Here is a 23,505-nt window from a genome sequence, read left to right as displayed (position 1 = left end):
TCTCAGGAGCAATCTGGAGAGTAGTCATCTTCGTATTGATATCTGGTGAATGATTAGCATTAACATTAGCCCGTGGCTTCCTTCTCACTGGCCTCTTGGCAAGCATCCATGGGCCAAAGCTCCTTACTTCCCCTTGACTCTTCTCAGCTTCGCCTATGATAGGTTGCACCAACTCCTCCACGTCCTTCCTCCTCTTAGGACAACCCTCAAGGGTATGGCCAAACATACCACATTCATAGCAGATGTTGTGTATACCTTCATATTCAATATGATAGACCTTGTTTTGAGTACAGAACTGAGAAAGAAGAGGCTTAGCGAGATCAATATCGATACAGACCCTGGCAAACTTGCCTCTCACTGCCCCAATGGTAGTCTTATCAACATGGTGGACTTTCCCAACAAGGCTACCAATCTTGTTCAGGAACCTATCACTGTAGTATTCAAGAGGTAGGCCCGGGAACCTAACCCAAGTAAGGATCCTGTTAACAGAGCAATCATGGGGATCAAAATTTGGGACCCAAGGTCTCAGAGCCAACACTGATTGGAGATAATATACGGATCACCATTCACAACAGCATTGAAATCCTCAGCCCTTGTGAATTTAATGACATAATAGTCATTTTCAAGGTCTGTGATAGTAACCTTTCCTTTCTTTGCCCATTGAGCCTGGATCCTCTGGGCAAAATAATTGAAACTGATCCTTTTCCCCAACACAGTGACGATTAACGCCAATTTCCACTTCGATCTCATGACCCGCTTGTCACCTGAGGACAGCCGGATCCTAGGACACAGCGGGTTATCAGGCTCTCCATCCTCAGAATCGGAATCAGAGAGAAAATCCCCGGAATCATTCTCAAAAGCATCCACCTCCATCATGGGATCCTCCTCTGACACCCCTAGCAACTTATCCCTCCAGGAGGGGCCTCCCAAATCCACGGAAACTCCCGCTTGAGCGGCTTGCGCAGTCTGTGCGGCTTGCGCGGCCTGTGCGGCTTGCGCGGCCAACGAAAGTCGCACGGCATGCTCATCCTGCTGGGGAGAGACGGCCGGTACTCCCTGTGGCATGATGGAGCTATTTTTAATATTTCTTAATTAGATATTATAATTTTATTTTTAATTTTTTTTCTTATTATTATAGTATTTGATATTAAAAATTGGTCTAAAAAATGCAATTTTTATTTATTTGATTTGTTTATAAATTATGAATTCTTCTTACCAAAAAAAAATAAATTATGAATTCTCAATTTTAGCAATTTTTTTTTATTAGTGGATGGATCTATGTGCGAAATTGTCTAATAATTGTCTATTTTAAACTACATTGTAGCATTATCACGAATCATGTTATTTTAAACTAATATTTTTAATCCAAAATCGTGTTCTTTTAAATTATAAACTTATTTTGATTTTTTCAATAGATAGAATTATATATCTCTACTTGAATTTATTTATTATTCTCATAATATTTAATTATTTATATAGCAAATTACATGACTAAAAATAAATAAATATAGCAAATTACATTAAATATATGAAAATATAGAAAAAATAAAATATGATTTTTTTTTTGAAAAAATTTCTCTCGTGTTGAACTCATCAACATTCAAAGCTCAATGTATAGTATATATAAACATTCTTTAACCCTCATGCGTTGAATTCTAATTAAAAAAATCAATATCATTACACATATAGTTAATAACAGAAAAAATTACAAAACTGGGTCAAATAGAATATCTATTTATATATGGACTTTTTACATAAATATCATAACTAACTACGAAATTACAATTAAATCATATTATCAAACTTAATTTTCAATATGTCATTTTTTTTATATATACCAAATAAAATATGCTTTTATACCTAATTTTAAAAATTTAAACTCCAATTCATAAATGCCAAACTCTTGACAATATATTCTAGACTCTTAATTTGTAAACTTTGATCTTTAAAAATAATGATTTTATTAGTTTGATATAGTTCAAAATTATGACTTGATATAATCGTAAATATTTTTTCAAAACTGAATTTTTATGTAAATTTCCCTTTACATATTTAGATCAATTATCCAAGTCACTACTACATATCTAGACTATATATTTGTGACTTTCCCAAAATACTCTTCATATATATATATATATATATATATATATATATATATATATATATATATAAGAACTTAGAAATTTCTTACTCTTTTTCTCTTCCGTTTCTCTCTTTGATTCTTTCTTAGGAGGTGTTTGGCTTGAACTTCGGGATCGGAATAAGACGGAAACAGAATCGGAATGACTATTTATTTATTATGTTTGGTTCAATCTGGAATCGAAATCTAATTCCGAAAAAATTGAATAAAGCAAACATCAAATTTCATATATAGCATATATATACAAGATTTAAAATGAAATTTTGATTAAAAAAAATTAAAGAAATAATTTTTTGTGTCTCTTCTTCAGTGATTAATTGGTGGCTTTCAGCTTCTGCTTTTTGCCACAGGTTTATCAATAATGACATTTGTAGTATTTCTCACTTGCGTTTTTCTTGACTTTCCTAAACTTTTCTCCTGCCCCCTTCTTTTTGTTTGTTCTCCTTCCTCTTCTCTTGTTCAAACACTCACTTTTTGCTTTTATTAATATATTACGAGTTTGTCAGTTCTTGGACCATGGGTGCTCATCCCGTCCAAGTTCTGTCTCGTCCCAATTTCTATCAAAAAAAAAATTAAAGAAATAATTATAGGACTATATTATATCATATTTATTTATTTATTTTAGTGGCGGAGCTAGGAATTTAAACTTGGGGTGCTAATTTTAGTTGTGTAGTTGCGGGTAAATTTTCAAAGTCGGGTTGGGCAAAAAAATTTAGCCTCCAACACATTAAAACACCGCTGTTTTAATGCGTTTGCAAAAACATTAAAAGTGTCCAATGTGAAAAAGTAAACATATTTAATTTTCTATTAGTTCAATGCTAATTTCTAAAAAATTATAACATTTTTATTTTTTATTTTTGGTTTTAAATTTTTTAAATTTTTCATAAATTAAAATTTAATTTAGAAATTATGTTGTTTGAATCTCAAAAATAAGAAATTGATTTTTTTAATAGAAAAGACATAATAAAAATGAGTTCAAAAGTGTTATCAAAATAAAAAGTTCATTTGAATTAATTAATAATGGTAATATATTTTTATAATTATTGAAAAATAAAATTAAAATAAATAAAAAATTTCTAAAATAAAATCAGGTTGAATCTAGGACCTCTTAAATAGAAGAATGCATCTTTAACTATCTCATCTATCTTTAAACATTGTAATCATACTATATAGAGTCTATGTATATTAATATTAGGGGGGACTATAAGGGGCAAAATGACCGGTACTCAATGGTGGAGCCGGTGGTCGGGGGCCCGAGCCCTGGACTGCCTGTGGCTTTATATATACATGAGGAAAAGCTATGTAGACATATTTAATGTATATTTAATTGGGATATACCAACAAAGTAAGGAAAAAAAATAATGGGTCAAAAAGAAGAAAAATCGTGGGTTTGTGATGTAAAGGTGAGGGCCATTACATGATAAATTAATAAGAAAGGGAATGAAAGTTGATTGATGAGATATGAGAGGAATCACACTCATTCCTATGTTCAGGGGAAAGTGAATCTCATTCCTATTTAAATATTAACTAACCAAACATTAACAAAGGAAAAATACCATTCACATCCTCATTCCATACATTCATTATCTTAAACCAAACACCCCGGAGAATGCGTGAATTCTATTTCCAAAGGAAACAAATGCAGGCTTGACAAAACAAAAAAAAAAAAAAAAAAAAAACCCTGCTATGATGTGCACTTTTAATAGTTTCATTCGCCAGTAATTTAAACTAATCACTTGCAATATATACATAATAACACTTGCAACTTCAGAATTGCAATAAAAACCTACTCTATCTTACACAGTCTCATCTAGTGTACTATGTAAATTTTGTTACAAAAGGAGCCAGAGACTTATCTCTAATTCGGCTTTCTACCTTGTACAACATTCAAGTATCAGTTTTCCCATTGTTTACTAACTTTCAATATTGTCCCAATCAAGGGATTCATTTTCGTAATCATATTCTAATTGTTCAAGCCTGTTGTAAGCCAACCTGCTCATCGTACCAAGACCTACAACAAGAAACCAGATTTCAGTTATCAGAAATACTTGGCACAAACATTATTACCAATCATTAAGATTTCCTAAAAGCATATCAAACATGTTAAACTTAGACAGGAAGCTTGTTATTCTTACCTTCTACTATTCTGTAGAGAGCAAGCCACCATCTGTCTCTCGGAACATGGCATTGTTGTAGTGTATCGTCTATTACTTGGTTGTGTTTTCCTTCCAAGACATCCTGCAATGTTATCACTGCATCCTTTGTTCGGTTCAATATATTGTTCTCATCTCCAATGTCTAACCTGTGAAGATCATTCTGGGAAGAAGTGAGGCTAACGGCAAGGGCAAACTGAGCAGCAGCAGCCCATCTTGATGAGGCTATCCATCTCCTTTGCCCATCTTTCCTCTTGGATTCATCGCTGTTCAACTTATTTCGTTCCCCTTCAAGTACTAAGCTCCTTAAGTATTGTGCATTTGCAGGTCCGGTACTTTGAACCATCTTAAAGAAGGCGTTTCCTTCACTAGATAGCAGCTCCTCTGGAGTACCATGCTCCAAAACCTGAAAAGAATGTTGAAAATTCTTAATTTCTTATCATACAGCTAAAAATATTCCATAAGTGATCTTGTCTTCTTTAACAGTTTGTAGTTAATATGGAAGGCAGAACAGTTATTAACTATTTCCTCTCTTGCTTCAAGGCAAATTAAGTTTTAGGTTTATTGATGTTCAATATAGTCAGTCTAAGAAACAAAAAACATTTCCAAGTTAACCTCAGACATACCCGACCAGCATCAAGCACGAGAATTCGGTCACAATCAATGATGGTATTTAGTCTGTGAGCAATAACAAGCATTGTACAAGATTTAAATTCTTCGCGAATGGTTTTCTGAATAAGAGCATCAGTTCGAACATCAACAGCAGCAGTTGCTTCATCAAGAACAAGAATTTTTGATCTGCGCAGTAATGCCCGAGCAAGACTTAGCAATTGTCTTTGTCCCACACTGAAATTCTCCCCACCTTCAGAAACCTGGACATAAGATCAAACAATCGTCAGAACTCATAATGTTCCTCTTGCTTTTATAATAAATATGCAGCTTAACTTTTTTGTATATAAGCGAATATGAGTCCCCATCAGAACAAATGTAGATTTAGACTCGGCATCCTTTTTTTTTTGGTGTTGCCTAAGGCACACGTATAATTAATTTGTATTTGATGGATAACTGATAGAAATGAACTTGTTCAGCTAATTCAGCCCAACTTGTGAGTTGACTCACGCAACACAACACTCAAACCACAAGAATCGGCCGTAAATTGCAAATTGAGGATAAATTTGGCCATAAAAAAGAAAGAAAAGTTAATTTTGGTCAATTTGTTCAACAAGTACTGTTGAGATCCATTTTTTACTTCTCTACAGATTTGACCTCGGTTTCCGCATGCATGAAAATTAAGTATTTCTGAAGCCCTATCCAAATAGGCCAAGTTCTACTTAAGGAAGTTGTACTTGATTAGGTAATTAGAAGAAGACAATTGAAATTTATACCTCAGCATCTAAACCAAAGGAATTCTTCCTGATAACTTCCTTTAGATGTGCCCTCTCCAGAGCCTCCCAAAGGTCTGCATCATTGTGCTCACTGAAGGGATCAAGATTAAATCGTACAGTTCCTAGAAAAAAAAAAAAAACAGTTAGAATTACTTGTATCTTTTTGTGAGTAATCCCAAAACAAAAAGTAGAAAAGAATTCCCTCGTAGTAACCTGTGGAAATTGCTGTGCACATTGACATGCATAAAAAGCAGTTAGTCTTAATTTTTACTCAGAAAAATGGATAAATTTAGCAAGATATGTTGCAAGGACATGACTAAATTCAGACTGGCTGAGTTTTGTAGATTCATTGCTTAGTATACAAGTTTTAAAACTAAAATACAGCAGCAGCTCATAAATAAGAATGCAAAATCATCATAATGTGGACACAACACAATATAAGAATGAAACAAATAATTTAAAGTTACTAAAATCTAATTCTTAGTTTTGTAGAGAAAGTACCTGAGAAAAGAACTGGCACTTGTGGTATAATGCTAAGAGCTTTTCTTAAATCTCTTAGTCCAAACTTAGAAACATCGCATCCATCTATGATAATCTTGCCTCTTTCAAGTTCAACAATCCGAAACAGTGCATTAAGCATGCTAGATTTTCCTGCTCCAGTTCTGCCAACTATTCCTAGCTTCTCACTTGGTGAAACGGAGAAGGATAATCCATGCAAGACAGGAGGTAGTTCAGGTCTATAACGTAAGACAACATCCCTAAAGTTGATTGATCCTGAAGAAGGCCAAGCTGGTGGAGGACGATTGCTTTCAATCACTTCTGGAGCTTCAGAAGGCAAATCGATATATGTGCCAGCACGCTCAACAGAATTGAAACTGTTTTCTGCTCGGCTTGCTTGTCTTAGAACATTACTCAATAGATTTGTAATATTTAAAGTATAACTGAGAAGTAGACCCATTGTAGATGCAAAGGCCACCCGGTTCTCTGTTCTGCTATTCTGCAAAACTGCAAAGGTTGCAATCAGCCATATCATTATCCCTCCTAATGATTCCAATCTTATGGTGAGCCAGCGATTTGTACTAATATTCACAAGGGTGAATCTGATATTGTTGTCCATGGACCTCCCGCTGATATTGGCCATCCTATCATATGCTTTGTATGCACGAATACTTGACAGACCATTTAATGCTTCTCCAAATTGTGCATATACTGGAGATCTTGTGATTGAATCTAGACGTTTTACTTCACGGGATGTAGTCTGCGCAACAATGGTCATATCTGTCAGAGATAATAATAATAACAGCTATTCTTGTAGGGAAAGGCATAAAAATGTATAGTCTCATGCTTGTAGAAGTAGATTCTGACTTCAAGAAATTAAAACATGGCATAAATAATAACAAAAAGAAAGAATGGAAGGTGGCTGCATGATGACTCTTTTCCATTTCTACAAAATGGGGAAGTGTCAATGCAGTGGCTGTGATAGAGAATGGTATTATGGTATAGAGGATATAAGGGTATGTTAGGGAACTAAAAGAAAAGCATGGTTTTGAGCTCTTAGCTGGAGTTAGTTACAGCAGAGACAGAGAGATAATGAGATAGTATATATATGTAATTATATATATGCCCCCGGGATAGAAGGAATGCAGTTTTTGGAAGAATTAATTTCTATTTGGATTTTTCTGGGATGTAGCTTAGAGGGAGATATCAGTCCCTGGCCTGTGCCATTTGGCATATATCCTAGTCCTTTTTATTAACTTTTCTGCATTTTCTCCATCTTTTTGCAGTTGTTTGGCTAGAATTATTGTGATTTGAGCTACTGTCTGTTACTCTAAGAGGCAGACTCATGTAACTTCAGACTTATGGAAGAGCAGAAGATGCGAAATGTATGATGCAATTCAATGCCAATATTAAATCTAATGAAAAAAGCATGGTGCATCACGTACCTGGTAGTATAGATAAGCTGCATAAAATAAGATGAGAAGTGGCATTATGGCCCACAAGGATATTGTGCTCACAAAGCCAATCAGCATAAATGTAGAAAGAAGCTGAAAAACTTGGTTCAAAAACATATTTGCGGAACCGGCCACATTTCGATCTATTTCACCAAGATCCTTAGCAAATCTATTGATTATCCTTCCTGTTGGGTTGGTATGGAAGAATAACATAGGGGCTCGCAGGATTGAATCTAGCATGGAGTCGTGCAGTCTTTTGGCTGCTCGAAGACTTGAAGTGATCAACCAAAACGAGTTTGACAGTGTCACTGTTACCTGAAAGATGCAAAAGGCATTAAAATTAAGTAGCAATAGCATAAATTTCGTTGTGCTTTCTTCTCTCCTTTCATCAGATATTATCTGTCACAGATAATAATAAAAACTATTCTTGGGCCTTAACTATCAGCTTAACCTTTTAGTTCAATTGGTTCATTTCCATTGAAATGCTATTTTTTTTGGCATATATATTTTTTTTTTTCACAGCATAGGCTCTGTTTAAAAAGAAACGGAGTAGCCTTCAAATGACTAGTAACAAAAGGTAGAAAGATTGGCAATATGTGCAAAACATGCAGATAATGTGATAAACTCTAACCATACCTGACCAAGTGAGAGAAGTGCGTAGACGAAGATAAAGAAGGCAGGCCTATAACCTTCTGAAGTGCTCTGATCTGTCCAAAAGCTTAACCATGTACTGCTTGAAACTCGAAGAGCTTCAGTTGATATATAGAACGCAAATAATATCATAACTACCCATGTCCCTCCTAGTGCATTCTTATATCTGCAAACATATATTCAATATAAAACGTATGTATAGGATCTAATGGCTGTTGCAGAAATTACAAATTGAGGGGATAAAGGAAAAGTTATTGAAAGATAATAGCTTATAAGTTCAACATTCCCAAGGTTTGTTTCTACATGAGTTTGTTTTATATTATTTTGAAGAATTTTGGAAACAATTGCATTCACCTTGAGGTATCTGAAAATTGTATCCTACATTACCTCATCAAAACTTTCGAACTCACAACACCTGTTTCCCTTTCCTCTTGCCTGACAAGCACAGATTTTCTTCCTTTTCCTTTCTTTATTTGTCCCACATCTTGTGACAACTCATTTGACTCGTTAGCAGCTGGTGTTGGGCTTTTATAGTCGGGATTTTCGCTCTCCACTTTCCCTTCTTCGTGTTCTTCCATCTCTTCCATTTTTCCAGCATTTTCCATTAGTTTCTGGAACAAGTTACCACTCTTGGAGAGCTCCTCGAATGTCCCTTCTTCTTTAATTGTACCTTCACTAACTAGAATAATCCTATCCACCTGTGGAAGAAAGTGTAGCTGGTTGGTGACAAGAATTCTGGTTTTCCCTTGCAGTTCTTCCTTAATGCAGTTGTTGAAAACCTGAAAATAACTTGAGCTGAGAACAGTGCAAGGCTACCAGAAAGTTCACTTCTAAAGCTTAAAAAATTGTGAACTAGAGATAACTAATATCAGAAAGAGTTGTTAGAATAACTAGAGGATAAACTAATATACCTGCCGGCCAACATGAGCATCCAGAGCACTTAAAGGATCATCGAATATGTATACATCTGAATTCGAGTAGACAGCTCGAGCCATTGAAACTCTTTGCTTTTGCCCACCGCTAATGTTCACACCTCTTTCACCTATCTCTGTGAGGTCACGGCCCTGATAAGTAATATGTGAAGTAAGAAATAGAGAGAGCTCAAAATTGAATAGAAGCAATAGCAGTTAACAGAAGTTCATGAATCCACTCAACTGGAAGTAAGTCAAGATCATGCTGTAATGCTGTTACATCTATAGTTTTCCAATATCTTGAGGAGTCAAATGCAGACCCAAACAGTACATTGTCACGCAGCTGTGGAAAAGGATTTTCCATTGCAGGACTAGGTATAGTTAGTAGCACATAAAATAAGGATAAACTTAACTAAAAAAAACACAGAGCAAGAGATGATCTAAAAACGGATCTATATCAGCAAATCAAAAAGTTGGACTTTAACTCACTGTTGCATTGAAGATCCATGAAACTTGAGGAACATAAGCAACCGTTCCTCTGATAATGACGTTGGTGTCTTCCATAGGAGGCAGCTCTCCAAGCATTGCTGATATCAGGGATGTCTTTCCTTCTCCAGTACCACCAACAATAGCAACTAAACTGCCAACTGGTATGTCCAAATTAATATTTGACAATGTAGGCTTCACGGCCTGGAAAAAGACTGAGCTTTTAGATTTACATGCCATATTGAGAAAGCATATTTGAGAATTAACATCATTAAGTACATGCATGATATGGCCTAACAAACCTTCGAAAAACCAAAATTTTAATATGTTAGACTGATAAATACAGAGAAGAAGCTTTAGAAGTTAACCTTTGAATCCCATGAGAAGTATCCATCCTTAATAGAGATTGCAGGATGTTCAGGCTCAAGAGGTGGATTGGGTGCTAAAAATCTCTCATCAGCTAAAAATAGTTCCTCCAGTCGTTGCAATGATACATTTGCATTTACTACCTGCCAATTATTTAGGTGTCAGACAAATCTAATTGAGAATTCCAGTCTACAATCAAGGAAAGCTCAAGATCACAAGGAACAAAAACAAGAGAATTCCAGTCTACAATCAAGAAAAGCTCAAGATCACAAGGAACAAAAACAAGGCAATGGATTACATAATATAGGAATGGATCTTCTGAAAAAAAGGGTGCAAATGCATTTCTTCTATTAGAGATTATATTATTCATCACTTATCTGTATATTCAAAATACTTGGTTACCTATTATACACATCAATAATAATCAAGCACTTACACAAACTCTTATATGGTATCAGAGACCAAACCCTAATCCAACCTCTCTTCCCCCGACCATCTAATCAGACATCCCCGTATCACCGCGGAGGCCGACACGGGGTCGCTACGACGCGGACGAGGGGGACGATACAAGCCCCGTGTGTCGACAGGGCACTATCCAAGGTCCTCAAATCATTACCCATGGGCGCCGCAGCCCCAACAGTCGTGGGCCACGCCGCCATGTCCTTATCCGGCGAATCAGTGGCAGCAGCAACATTCCTCTGGTAGACATTCACCACATTCCGGATTACTCGGGCCCCGACCTGCCATGCCACAAGCCCATCTAACAGCAACAAATTCCAACTATGCACCTACTGACATTGCGGAAGCAATGCACACAATGTCCATCACGCCTCCCTCCGAACAATGGCATATGGACACAGGAGCCACCTCCCACATGACAGCTAATCGAGGTACGCTCACTTCTTATTTTAATACGAGCTTCAATGGAAATATAATTGTCGGTAATGGTACCTGTGTCCCTATTTGTGGTTCCGGTAATGCCTCTTTAGATACTAAACACCATTCCTTGAAATTAAATAACGTATTGCATGCTCCTAGGCTCATTAAAAACCTTATTTCTGTTCGTCAATTCACTGTTGATAATAAAGTTTCTGTGGAATTTGACCCGTTGGGTTTCTCTGTGAAGGATTTACAGACGGTGACACCTATCATGAGATGTAATAGTAAGGGGGATCTCTATCCAGTCATGTCTTGCTCACCTACCCCATTTCCGTCTCCGTCCGCTCTCACTGCACTGTCAACTGATGTCTGGCACAATCGTCTTGGTCATCCAGGCCCTAATGTTTTGAATCAAATTCTGAATAAAAGTTTGCTTTCTTGTAATAGGATCAGAAATAATTCCATTTGTTCCTCTTGTGTTAATGGAAAACTGGACAAATTACCTTTTTACTCCTCGCAAAATGTTGCTTGTATGCCTTTTGATTTAATACACAGTGACATCTGGACCTCACCCATAATGAGTTCCAGCGGTCATCGTTATTATGTGCTGTTTCTTGATAATTACTCCAATTTGCTCTGGACATTTCCACTATCTCACAAATCACAAGTGTACTCTGTCTTTCTCACTTTCCGCACATTTATCCGCACACAATTCGATCGTGACATTAAAACATTTCAATGTGACAATGGGGTGAATTCAATAATACCTCATTCCGTCATACCAATGGAATGCAATTCCGATTCTCGTGTCCATACACGTCCCCTCAAAACGGTAAATCGGAACGTACTATTCGCACAATTAACAACACACTCCGAACTGTCATAAATCATGCCTCTGTTCCATTTAATTTTTGGCACCACGCCTTAGAACTCGCGACATATCTATTAAACATTTATCCTCACAAAATACTTGGTTATCAATCACCAACTCAAATATTGTATCAGACTGAACCCACTTACACTCATCTCCGTGTCTTCGGTTGCCTATGCTTTCCTCTAGTTCCAAGTCCGTCTCGTCACAAACTAGAGGCTCGTTCCTTCCCTTGTGTATTCTTAGGCTATCCGTCGAACCATCGCGGATACAAATGCTTTGATTTGTCTAAACGGAGAATTATTGTATGTCGACACGTCATATTTGACGAATCAAAATTCCCCTTCTCTTCCAATTTTTCCAATCGCAATTTTACACCAGCAGCGGCTGATCACGGCGACGGCTTACTGCCAATGCCAATTTCTACCGCAACTTCCCCTTCCATCCCGTCGGGCGCGCCCGTTTCTAATTCCAGCATCCCTCGCGGACGTCGACCCCTGTCCGCCATTCGCCTATTTCCGCGCCTACCCCGTCTGATCAAACACCAACATCGAACCGATCTCGGTTCTCTCAGGTTCCCTCCTCGCCATGTAACCTATCGTCACCCCGGTCAGCTTCCCCTGTTCGTCCAATGAGTCCGAACCACTCTCTACTGCACCGACCAATTCAACCATACCAGAACCAGTCCCTAATTCCAATGCTCATCGTATGGTCACTCGAGCACAACACGACATTCACAAACCTCGTCGTATGCTCAATTTGTCCACAATCACGCAATCAGTCCCGTCTGCTATCCCCAAAACACCAATTCTTGCATTACGTGATCCAAATTGGACACAGGCTATGACCGATGAGTTTGAGGCTCTTATTCAAAATAAGACGTGGGTTCTTGTACCCCGTCCAATTAATGCTAATGTTATTCGTAGTTGGTGGATTTTCAGGCACAAAACAAAATCAGACGGCTCCTTTGAACGATACAAAGCTCGACTAGTTGGCAACGGCTCCGGACAATTGCCTGGTGTTGATTGTGGAGAGACATTCAGTCCGGTGGTAAAACCCGCTACAAACAGGGCTGTTCTCAGTATTGCACTATCTAAAAATTGGAACCTTCGACAGCTAGACGTCAAAAATGCATTTTTACATGCTGATCTACATGAGACAGTTTACATGCATCAACCATTGGGATTCTGGGACCCTCAGCATCCTGATCATGTCTGCCTGCTTAAAAAGTCCCTTTACGGACTCAAACAAGCCCCGAGGGCATGGTATCACCGTTTTTCCACCTATGTTACATCAGTGGGGTTTACAAACAGTGTCTGCGACAACTCTCTATTTGTGTATCAAAAAGGCCCGGACACAGCTTACCTTCTGTTCTATGTCGACGACATAGTACTGGTTACATCGTCCGAAAGTCTTCAATCTTCAATACTGTCCAAATTAAGTTCGGAATTTGCAATGAAAGATCTGGGCATAATAGTCACTCAGTCACCAGGCTGCCTCTTTCTCTCCCAGCGCAAATACGCGGCTGAAATCATCAACACAGCCGGGCTCAGTAATTGCAACGCTGCCGCCACACCTGTTGATACAAAACAGAAACTTAGCATCTCTTCGGGCTCTCCGTATCATGATCCAACAGAATACAGGCGCCTGGCTGGTGCACTTCAGTATCTGACCCTTACCCGGCCTGACATATCCTACGCAGTTCAACAAGTATGCCTGTTTATGCATGATCTTAAAACATCTCACATGGCTGCTCTAAAACGGATTCTCAGGCACATTCAAGGCACCCTTGACTTCGGTCTTCATTTAACTGCTTCGTCTATCAGCCAACTGGTATCCTATACCGATGCCGACTGGGCAGGGTGCCCCGACACCCGTCGCTCCACATCCGAATACTGCGTGTTCACAAACCTTCTGTCCTGGTCGGCCAAGAGACAACCCACCTTGTCCCGATCTAGTGCTGAAGCAGAATACAGTGGGGTAGCAAATGTCGTATCAGAAACATGCTGGATCCGCAATCTCTTACTTGAACTTCGGTGTCCAATTGATAAATTGACAGTGGTCTATTGTGATAACATAAGTGCAGTTTACCTCACCGGGAATCCGGTTCAACATCACCGCACCAAATATCTCGAAATGGATATTCACTTCGTTCGGGAAAGAGTTGCGAAAGGAGAAGTCCGCGTTCTCCATGTTCCATCTAGACATCAACTGGCCGACATCTTCACCAAGGGTCTTCCGTCATCCCTGTTCGATGACTTCAGGAATAGTCTCAATGTTCGCCCCCCGAACCTTTCAACTACGGGGGTGTATTAGAGATTATATTATTCATCACTTATCTGTATATTCAAAATACTTGGTTACCTATTCTATAGGAATAGAGTTTCACTGTAATGTGACTTGTTCACTGTATATATTAGTTATACACATCAATAATAATCAAGCACTTACACAAACTCTTATATCTTCTAAAGAAGAAATACAGAAGGGTGAAAAGTTATGTTCTTTTTTCTTCTTCTTCTAGGATCCAAACAAAAGCACGTATTCTTATGCGTATGACTAAATCACTTCAAGGCATAGACATAGATAGCATGAAATGAACACATATAACCTGTGAAATTGATAAAGTTACAAAACCTGACTTAACAAGTTGGGAAGCATGTTTAGAGGAAATCTTAGCACTTGAAACAAAGATAGTGATGTAAATGCCCTTGCAGGTGTCAAATCTCCACCAAGCAAAGTGAATGTCCCAAATGAAACCAATGTCACGATAACTGGAATGCTATTCAATATGAAACTGGTACACTGCAAGAGAACATAACTAATTAGTCAACGAACATGGTATAACCCCAAATTGAATGACAAAATTTTGATGGTGATTTGATTCGTGTTTAAGTACAAGTATATAGAATGTATAATGCAGGACCGAATATGCTTTAAACTAAGTGGATACATGATGTTTATAACTCATATATTTATACTGGCTTAAATCATCAGATTCAAAGGCCATAATGTTTTGTCAACCTTTTCCTTTGATTACATTATCATGTCTTTATGTATATTTTGCAATTATAGTAACTGAAGGAATCAGTATAGTTCTTGCATTCTTCAAATACAAAGAGCAAGAAAATTCCTATATTTTATTTTGCAACATACTGCGGATAGTAACTGAGCATTGCGGAACCATGATAGCTCGTCATTTCTTATGCCTTGAACTTTAGACTTGAAGCTCTTCTCCCATGCATAACATCTGTACGAATTTTTTAATGTCTGAAAAATCACTGTGAATCAAAACCTTTAAGAGCATTGCTTTCAAATTCAAACATACTTCACAGTGTCCATAGCTGCCAAGATTTCATTCATGAGGCTGACTCTCTTGTCAGTCCTCTGTAGTCCTTCTTTAGTTAGTTTCCTCATTTTGCTTATAACAAATGTCTGTTCCCACAAAACATCAAAAGCAGATAAGACAGAAGAAGCATTAGATAATTAAGATTGAAAGACTAGAAATGTGCATTGATATTAACAGAGAGAAGAAGTTTTCTAACCTGCACAGGGACCAATAGAAGAAGAATCATAGATGCAAGAAGTGAAGAAACACCCAATTGCTGGTAGAGAAGAACCATAGATATAGTGATGCGAAATGGAGCTGACCATAAGTTATGTAGTTGCTGGCATATTTGCTGGCAAATGATAAGAATAATTGAAAATAATAAAAAAATAGCCCAAGAAACAACAACAAAATGGGGAAAAAGATACGCCAATTTTAACAGCTGATTGAAACACTTCTCGATGTGGAAAAATAACAAGAACAAAACTTGCACCAGATTCAGTTATATACTTGCTTTCAGTTTCAGTAAAAAAAAAAATCATCCTTATCCATTTAACAATAATGCCTCGTATATCTATGCATATTTGTTTATTCCTACATTTCAAATTTAATTAATCTTATATTTTACACTCACCAACAACTAGTTCATTTGATTCTCTCTAAGTGATTGAATTTGTGTAGTACAGCAAATATAATGGATGCATTTATAATTTTCATGGCACAAATTGTTGCCATTCACAAAGAGCATACCTGAAGTGAATTGGCATCAGTAGTGATCATATTTGTTATCTTGCCAGTAGGGAAGTTCTTGCGGCTTTCATGAGTTAGTCTCAAGGATTTACGAAATATGGCAGCTACCTGCAATTATAAAGCTAACTCATTCAGGGACCTCAAAGTGGAATCTGAATCAGGCAACTGGCCAGCAGCTCCACATATGTGAAAAAATTATTAAGAAAAGGAGATGATTTTACCAAAGTTGATCTCAGCCGAAAACCAGTGCGCATGACATTCTGAAAGTACTGAGATTCACATAGAACGCCTATTGACTGAACCAAGTAAATTCAACCATTCAGAAAATGATTGGACAAGCTATCCACAATATAGAGATAGATAATTAGATGGTACATCACATATGCCCATGCAGGCACAGGCAAGGCTAGATCAGAAATATTATATGCAATTCCATGAAAAGATGTATTTGTGGGAACATAAGAAGGGAGCTACCATATTATATATTGAAAAAAAAAAAACATCCCATGAAGCACTGATTGATATAAACATCTAAAAATACGATTTTTTACTCCAGGTCATTTGAAATGCTTATCACTCCCTCCCCGAACCCATTTATTTTCTTCCTACTTTTACATAAATATATTATTTATGGGATAAGGTGCAAAAATACCCCTAGTTTAAGGACGGAGCAATTTTATCCTTAAAGTCTAAAATAGTGCAATTTTACCCCTACTTTGGCAGCCAAGAGCAAATTTACCCCTAATATTGACAAGTTGAGTCAATTTTGTCTGATCTTAATATAAGATCTACGATTGGGCCTTAACTATCGAATGGAGCTTTTAGTTAAATCGGTTCCATAAGATCTATGATTGAGACTTAACTATACGCTTAAACTTTTAGTTAAATCGGTTCCATGACAAATTTCAGATTCTAAAAAAAGACTTCATTTTTTTTATGATTTAATAATAAAATTGGAGATTAATATTTTTAAATTCGCTGAAATATTTGAATTTTTTTATCCAACTCGTACAAAATACAGTATATTTTTTTATTTTTTTTAAAAAGATTCACTTTTAATCATATGTTTGTGATTTGTTACTCATGAATGATAAAATGATGCACAGCAGCACACGTGAAGTGTAGAGTTGCACCATTTTTAGACGTTAGGGTAAAATTGCTCCTAGGTGTAGACGTTAAGGGTATTTTTGAACCTTACCCCATTATTTATCTATTTAAAATTTATGATCCAAACTTAGCAAAGAAAAACTAGTTATTTAACAGGCAGTAAGTTCCCCTTCATTGGTTATCAATTAACAAATGAGAAACTGACATATAAATGAAAAAATAAATTCAACTGGCTGCAAATTTTGTTTTCTCAGATCATTGTAGCTCTTTCAAGTACTGAAATCCTATCGTTGCTGCTTATGATTCATTAAATCACATCATGAAGCATGCATTCTGTCCTCCACACCATACAAAATAAATGCATGATTTTAAAATACAAAGATTAAAATGAGTTACTAAGTGGCCTGAATCCTCGTCTATAAAAAAAATATAAAAATAAAATAAAATAAATCAACAAATACATTTGGTATAAGACACGAGAAATAAATTTTATGAATTGTTTTCTGGAAAATAAAACAAATAAACAAACTTAAAAAAAACATAACAAAAGGGTCCTTACCACGCCAAGAAATATTGAGAAAGCATAGACATAGCCGATCCAGGCTGGATCACCTTGTTGCATTGACTGCAAGATATAATTAAAGGATTACAATTTTATTATCTGACTGAGCACATGTAAAAAATCTTTGCCATATGTTTTACCTAAAATTACACCTATAACTGAAATTTTCTTTGAAACTATTATCAAGGATCAAAATCTGTAGCAACATTCTTAGAATTCTTCTTACTTGCTTTCATTGTGCGTATATGAAAATAGTAAAGATAATCAAATTTTGAATGCAAAGTTATTTCCAACAAAAAAAGAAGTTATCCATATATATAATTTCCGTTGAACTCCTAGAAGGTAAATGAATTTCCATTTTATAGAAGAAAGCTTTTGAAATCTGCACGGTCGCAAGAATAGTTTTTAGTTTAGTGAAATAATCAATTTGCAGATAACTCCAATTTGCATTTCTTTTTCTGATATATTTCAATCATCAAAGTTGAAATATTGTTTCTTCATTTCTTCTTCCTGTTCAAAAATCTATTGTTCGGATTAATGAAGATGAACAAACCTTTAAGAGATGGTTCAGCAAAAGAGGGCCAACAAACTGAGAAAGATCATTGCCAATCTACAAGTTCACATCAAACGAGATTAGTACAAAATAGAAAAGAAAAGAAGAAGTGATTGGCATGTTTCTGATTTCACCATATTCAAGCTGTAATTTTCTTCAAACAGCTAATACAATGTAAGGAACTTGCGGAGGGAAAACAAATAAAAGCCATCCAAGGGATCCTGCATTCCTGCTTTTGAATCGAGCCTCTAAACATGTTACAACTGACATCTATAAAAAAAAAAAATTAAAGCAAGGTCAACTTATTACCTTAAAAATCCCTCCCAACCAAAACCTGCAGAAAACAGATGAATGCAAGAAATTAAATAATTAATTAATAAAAAGGATCAATCTAGGTCAAGTCTCTAATTGTGTGTTTAAATTAGAATCAGAAAGTAAATAAACCAAAAAATACATGGAGGTCAGCTCATACCTTTTCCCAACGCTATTATTCAATGCTCTTAAAAGCCATGGCTTTGGCCTTTGAGCTTCTTCAACCCAACATTTCTGGAACCTGCAAAAGTTAAAATTGTTATAGCATTCTCCAACAGTGACACAACTTCAAGAAGAAGCATATGCAATAGAAGAAAGTGGTGCAAACTTTTTAATGAGTATCTCAGTCTGATCCCATGTGTCCAACTTCCAAACATCCTTTTCAGTGATAGGTTTTTTATAGCCTTGCTCCATCAGTGGGGTTATCCATCCAAAACATATTCCTATCAAATGGAAATCAAAAGTTGGAATTAGTAAGAGGTCAAAAAAGTTTGTGAAAAATCTGTTCAACTATCAGTAACCCCCAAAGTTGGATATCTTTGCAAATGTGCAAATCAACTTTAATTTTGTGTAAGAGCAACTTCAGAAGCATATCCATTCAAGTTTAAACAAGAACTATTTGCATTGGAGAACTGAACCAAAAAAAAAACTACTTACTAGAAAATAGGTTGACATGCCTCTCGGGACAAATTTGCTCTCCAGCAGGGAGTGCTTCATATTCACCATTTTCAGTAGACTCGTCTTGAAGAATGGTGTAACCCGGATAAGGATCCAAATTGGGAATGTGGAACAGCAGAAGAAGGCAAAATAAAACCTGCAGCAAACTAGTGGTTACATTTACAGACCATTTATAATTTTCACATTCCTAGAATGATCTCAAACAATTCTAAGGAGAAGAGAGAGAAATGAAATAAGAACTAAAGGAATATTGTTTGAATTGCTATATGCAAAACTTGATATCCAAAATGCAGCATCAGTCTGCTAATACAAAAAATTGTACATAGTGCTATCAAGTACTTGATCAGTGTGAGAGATGAATTAACTATGCAACAAAAAAACACAAAGGTTTCAACTACATGGAAATGTCCACACTCTACCCTAAGCAAAAATAAGGATCAATAGAGCGACAGCAGCTATGGTATCCTTGCTGTTGCTACAACTTCGTGATTTTGGATGATTGCACTATGCAAATTGATGAACTTGATTTTTCATTTTATTTTTTAGCATTGCTAGCCTAGGGATTCAATAATCTGGGGTTGAACCAATGAGGGTTGGTCCGGGTGGTAAAGAGTTGACTCTCTGCTTGTCAGGTTTGAGATTTGATTCCCCACCCCGTCAAAATTTAGCCCTTATTGGTAGGTAATATGTAAATTTCACTTTAAATCCTCATGGAGTCTGTGGTTTGGCCTAACCTTGGAAGTGGGTAGACCTACCCTAACCTAAACTTTTAGTAACCAAAAAAATAACAATCTCGGGTTGAACTAGTTGGACCCAGGTCGCATGTCTCATCCAAGGTCTTAAAAATTACTTTAATTTTGAGAGCTTGAAACTAAGAAAACTTGAAGTTGTAGGAAACATCTATCAATATCACTTCATAGGGCATCAACAAAACAAATAAGCAGGGGAAACAAACCTGGCAGACAATAGCACTTATGTAGGTGTACAATGAAAATCTGCATAGTAAACATGGAATGATTAAATAAAGGTACCATGACTCGGTAGATATTAATACCATTACTTATATTGCTTTGCTTCTTGGGGAAGAAAATAAGGAGGAATGCGGCTCCAGAGCAATTAAATATTAGCTTGGAGATGGGAAAATTACTAACCTACTGTAGTAATCAATCATGGAAAGAATCAGACTAAGCAGTGCAGCTTCCCCCACCAATACATAAACAACTCCAAAGCGCACATACCACCGGAACTGCCTGATATAAACTTTAGTTTCCAAGCCAATCATAACCAGCACAGAACACCATGCAAAGGTCTCAATCATCAAAGATACTACCTGTGAAAGGAAACGACATATAATTTACTTGGCATATATATGTCAGTTAACTTATCACTTTGTTCCTCACAGTTTAGTCGTATATTACCAGCAGTATGCCATCATTTTAATGCAAAATCATAACAAAGCAAAGTCTTAATGTTGAGATTAAATTATTAGATGAAAACTAAAAGGAACAGAATCTGGTACACTTGGCAAAAATATTGTTACACATGCTGATCTTTGTACCTGTTAGGTGGAACAATACACATGCCAAAAGTAGCCAAGAGTTTTGCTAGGCTTGCTAAAACACATTTACAAGTCAAGAAATTTTTGAATTTGGACAACATATACATAAGAGGAAAATATGAAAAAACCATTTTAAAAAGGGAGGAAAATTACCTCAAAGGGAGCAAGATTGTTCTGTCCATCCAAGTTAAAGATGGAGATATTCATCACTAACCGGAATAGGGGCACAGCTGTTGTATACCCAGCCAATACGCCCAACATATAGTTATAGAGTTTTGTCTTGAGGCTATACTTTTCAGCTTTTGAATTCTTCTTAATCAACCATATTCTATAAAAACATAATCCCAAAAGAACCAAATGAGAAATGCAAATGACTAGAGAGTCAATGCCACAGGGTGTATAGGCACCAAATGCACTATCCACTTCTTTTGCCCAAACCCCATTTCCCACTGGTCGACAATACCATTCCAACGGCCCCTTTCCCATCCTTCCTCACGCCCTACATTCAATCACAAACCAAAACCCATTCATTATACTCTCATATGCATAAAACAAGACCCAAATTTATACCTCTGTTTAACAGTATTTCAATTTCCGAGAAGAATTTAATTTTGAACATTTGGGTAGCAACAAAAATGTCCATTAGTAATCCCTTGAAACCAACTAAAAAAAATTGTCCACTGGCAACTATATAAACAAAACCCAGCTCTATTACAATCTTTGACAATCCAACAAGTGTTTTGAAAAGAATCTAGTAACATAGAATTTTAGAAAAAGACAACCGAAGAAATTGAAGGAAAACATTCAGATTCAATCTTGTGTTGTTGTAGTATCATAAGTAAAAAAAATGGCAACTAAGACTATTAAGAGAGAGAGAGAGAGTGGTAGCTTACAAAGCTAAATATGATTAGCTTGAAAAATGTGGGAAATTAGAGAAAGATGAAGAAGTAAGGAGTGTGTGTGGGTTGCATTGCATCGCATGCTACCTCCATCTTATTCTTATAGTCTAGTATGTGAAGCAGAAAACAAACTGATTTACTTGTTTACTAGCAAACAACAATATTTCATATTTGTAATTTTGCATGCGTCATTGCTGACATTACCTTCCTTTTTTTTTTAACTTAACTAATCATTCTTTTAATAATTCAAAACAATATTTGTTTTATAGTATAAATTATACAAGTGATATGACATTTCTCATTTTCCACACTTTGATTCATTTTCCACATTTTGATATACAACTATAAAATTGTATGATCCGTACATGAAATTAATGTGACTCATCAATAATTTGACCTTTCTAAAAGTTAAAATTATTAAGATAGGAAGTCACCAAAAAATTATATACAATACATATGTAATTTACCCTTATATTATCCACAGATTTTGACTTTCAGTTTCAATTAATTAACCACCTATGTTAACTACCAATTACTTTCTTTCTAAAGAAAAGTTTAGAGGGGGAAGGATAGCATGAAAAGCCTAAAGACTACGAAAGAAAAGTTATATACACAACTTACAGACTATATAACTAATATAGGAAAGAATAATGTGTATAATCAGGATATGCATGCTCGGTTAATCAGTTCATTCAAGTTAATTCGGTCTGTTAATCATTTGATCCGTTTTTTTTAAAACACTAATTATATATGGGTCTGTTAAATTCGGGTAACCATTAATTGGTTAACTAATTATTTCGGTCGAGTAACCTTTTATTTCAGTTTCTAACCATTAGTAAATAAAAATAAAAATAATAAAAGAATTCTAATTTTTATTGTGACTGTGACGACGGGTCAATGACAACTTGAAAAGATTAATATCGGAGAGGGAGATGTGGGTGCATTAATTGTATCGGTGTAGACTATGGACTGGAGAGTAACTAAGGTGATGTTTGATAAAACTGAAAATTAAGTGCTGAAAAAATAAATACTGAATTTTAAGTGTTGAATATTATAAGTGCTAAAAGTGATGAGTTAAATAAAAATAAAATTCAAAATAAACTCGAAATGATGAGTTAAATAAAAATAAAATTCAAAATAAAGAAATGAAAAATAATAATTAATGAATGGATTGTATAACTAAAAAGTATTTATTTTTTATTTATCATGACAATATTAGATATTTAACTTATATTTTAATTCGTATAAACAAATTTTAGCACAAACGAAATCTTGTTTTTATTTAGTCAACGAATATCCTGCTTTCCCAAAACCAAGAGGGAACAGGAAAGCAAAATTCTTTTTCCTTTGCAGTAATATTTTATAATTTGTTTTATATATAAAAAGAAAATATATATGTGGTATTTTCTATATCTTTCATTGAAAAAGATAATCGGTATATATTTAGATAACTATTTAAATAGATAAATAATTTATGTAGAAAATTTTAATTGGAAGAGGATCCATCTAAAATATGCATGATGAGTTTCGGACCGAGAGATCTGACAAATTGTCAAAATAAATTTTACTAATTAGTATCGTTGGATAATATATAATTATATATATATAAATATAATTAAATGTAGTTTTATATGTTTTTAATATTTAATTGACATTCAGGCGGTTTTTAAGAATACCAACACTATTTTTTTTAAGTGCCACTAGCTGCTATATACCGCAATTTTTTTTTCATCCACCGCACTCTTTTGACATTTATGCCCTTCTCATTTTATTTTTTTTTAAAACTCAAAATTTTTTTTCTCTCTTTCTCTCCCAAACCTAAAAACCCGAATTTGACGTCCGAGTATTCCCGAAGACCATGATTTCGAACACGAAGTAATCTTACGATATAAATTTAAATTAAAAATTCGTTTTTTAAATTTTGAATTTTTTTTTTAAGGAATAAGCCTAAACGGATGCGCCAC

The 23,505-nt window shown here is 35.6% G+C and overlaps 1 protein-coding gene across 3 annotated transcripts; it reads right to left on the bottom strand.

Moving 5' to 3' along the window:
- Nucleotides 1-3,740: 3,740 nt before the first annotated feature.
- On the bottom strand, nt 3,741-21,666 carry LOC136235978 (ABC transporter C family member 12-like). Of its 3 annotated transcripts, XM_066026109.1 has the most exons (28): nt 21,536-21,666; nt 20,796-21,141; nt 20,236-20,414; nt 20,040-20,079; nt 19,064-19,220; nt 18,735-18,849; nt 18,567-18,647; nt 18,404-18,428; nt 18,095-18,151; nt 17,539-17,604; nt 16,094-16,168; nt 15,873-15,980; nt 15,340-15,474; nt 15,123-15,229; nt 14,951-15,044; nt 14,432-14,599; nt 10,047-10,187; nt 9,682-9,882; nt 9,437-9,535; nt 9,193-9,345; nt 8,669-9,060; nt 8,267-8,447; nt 7,622-7,945; nt 6,180-6,936; nt 5,679-5,800; nt 4,920-5,165; nt 4,276-4,699; nt 3,741-4,151 (listed from the first exon to the last, which is right to left on the bottom strand). In XM_066026109.1, the coding sequence occupies exons 2-28, from the start codon at nt 21,126-21,128 to the stop codon at nt 4,054-4,056; spliced, it is 4,878 nt and encodes a 1,625-aa protein (XP_065882181.1). In that variant the 5' UTR covers nt 21,129-21,141; nt 21,536-21,666; the 3' UTR covers nt 3,741-4,053. The 3 variants fall into 3 exon arrangements, with proteins under 3 accessions (XP_065882181.1, XP_065882186.1, XP_065882192.1); XM_066026114.1 differs by lacking the exons at nt 18,567-18,647; nt 18,735-18,849; nt 19,064-19,220; ... (2 more) ...; nt 20,796-21,141; nt 21,536-21,666 and adding an exon at nt 18,229-18,323; XM_066026120.1 differs by lacking the exons at nt 18,404-18,428; nt 18,567-18,647; nt 18,735-18,849; ... (3 more) ...; nt 20,796-21,141; nt 21,536-21,666 and adding an exon at nt 18,229-18,326.
- Between the last annotated feature and the right edge of the window lie 1,839 nt (nt 21,667-23,505).

The sequence above is a fragment of the Euphorbia lathyris genome, chromosome 1 (genome assembly GCF_963576675.1).
Source record: "Euphorbia lathyris chromosome 1, ddEupLath1.1, whole genome shotgun sequence".
Taxonomy (NCBI): domain Eukaryota; kingdom Viridiplantae; phylum Streptophyta; class Magnoliopsida; order Malpighiales; family Euphorbiaceae; genus Euphorbia; species Euphorbia lathyris.
Note: the sequence above shows the minus strand (reverse complement) of the source record. Positions and strands in the feature narration are given on the sequence as shown.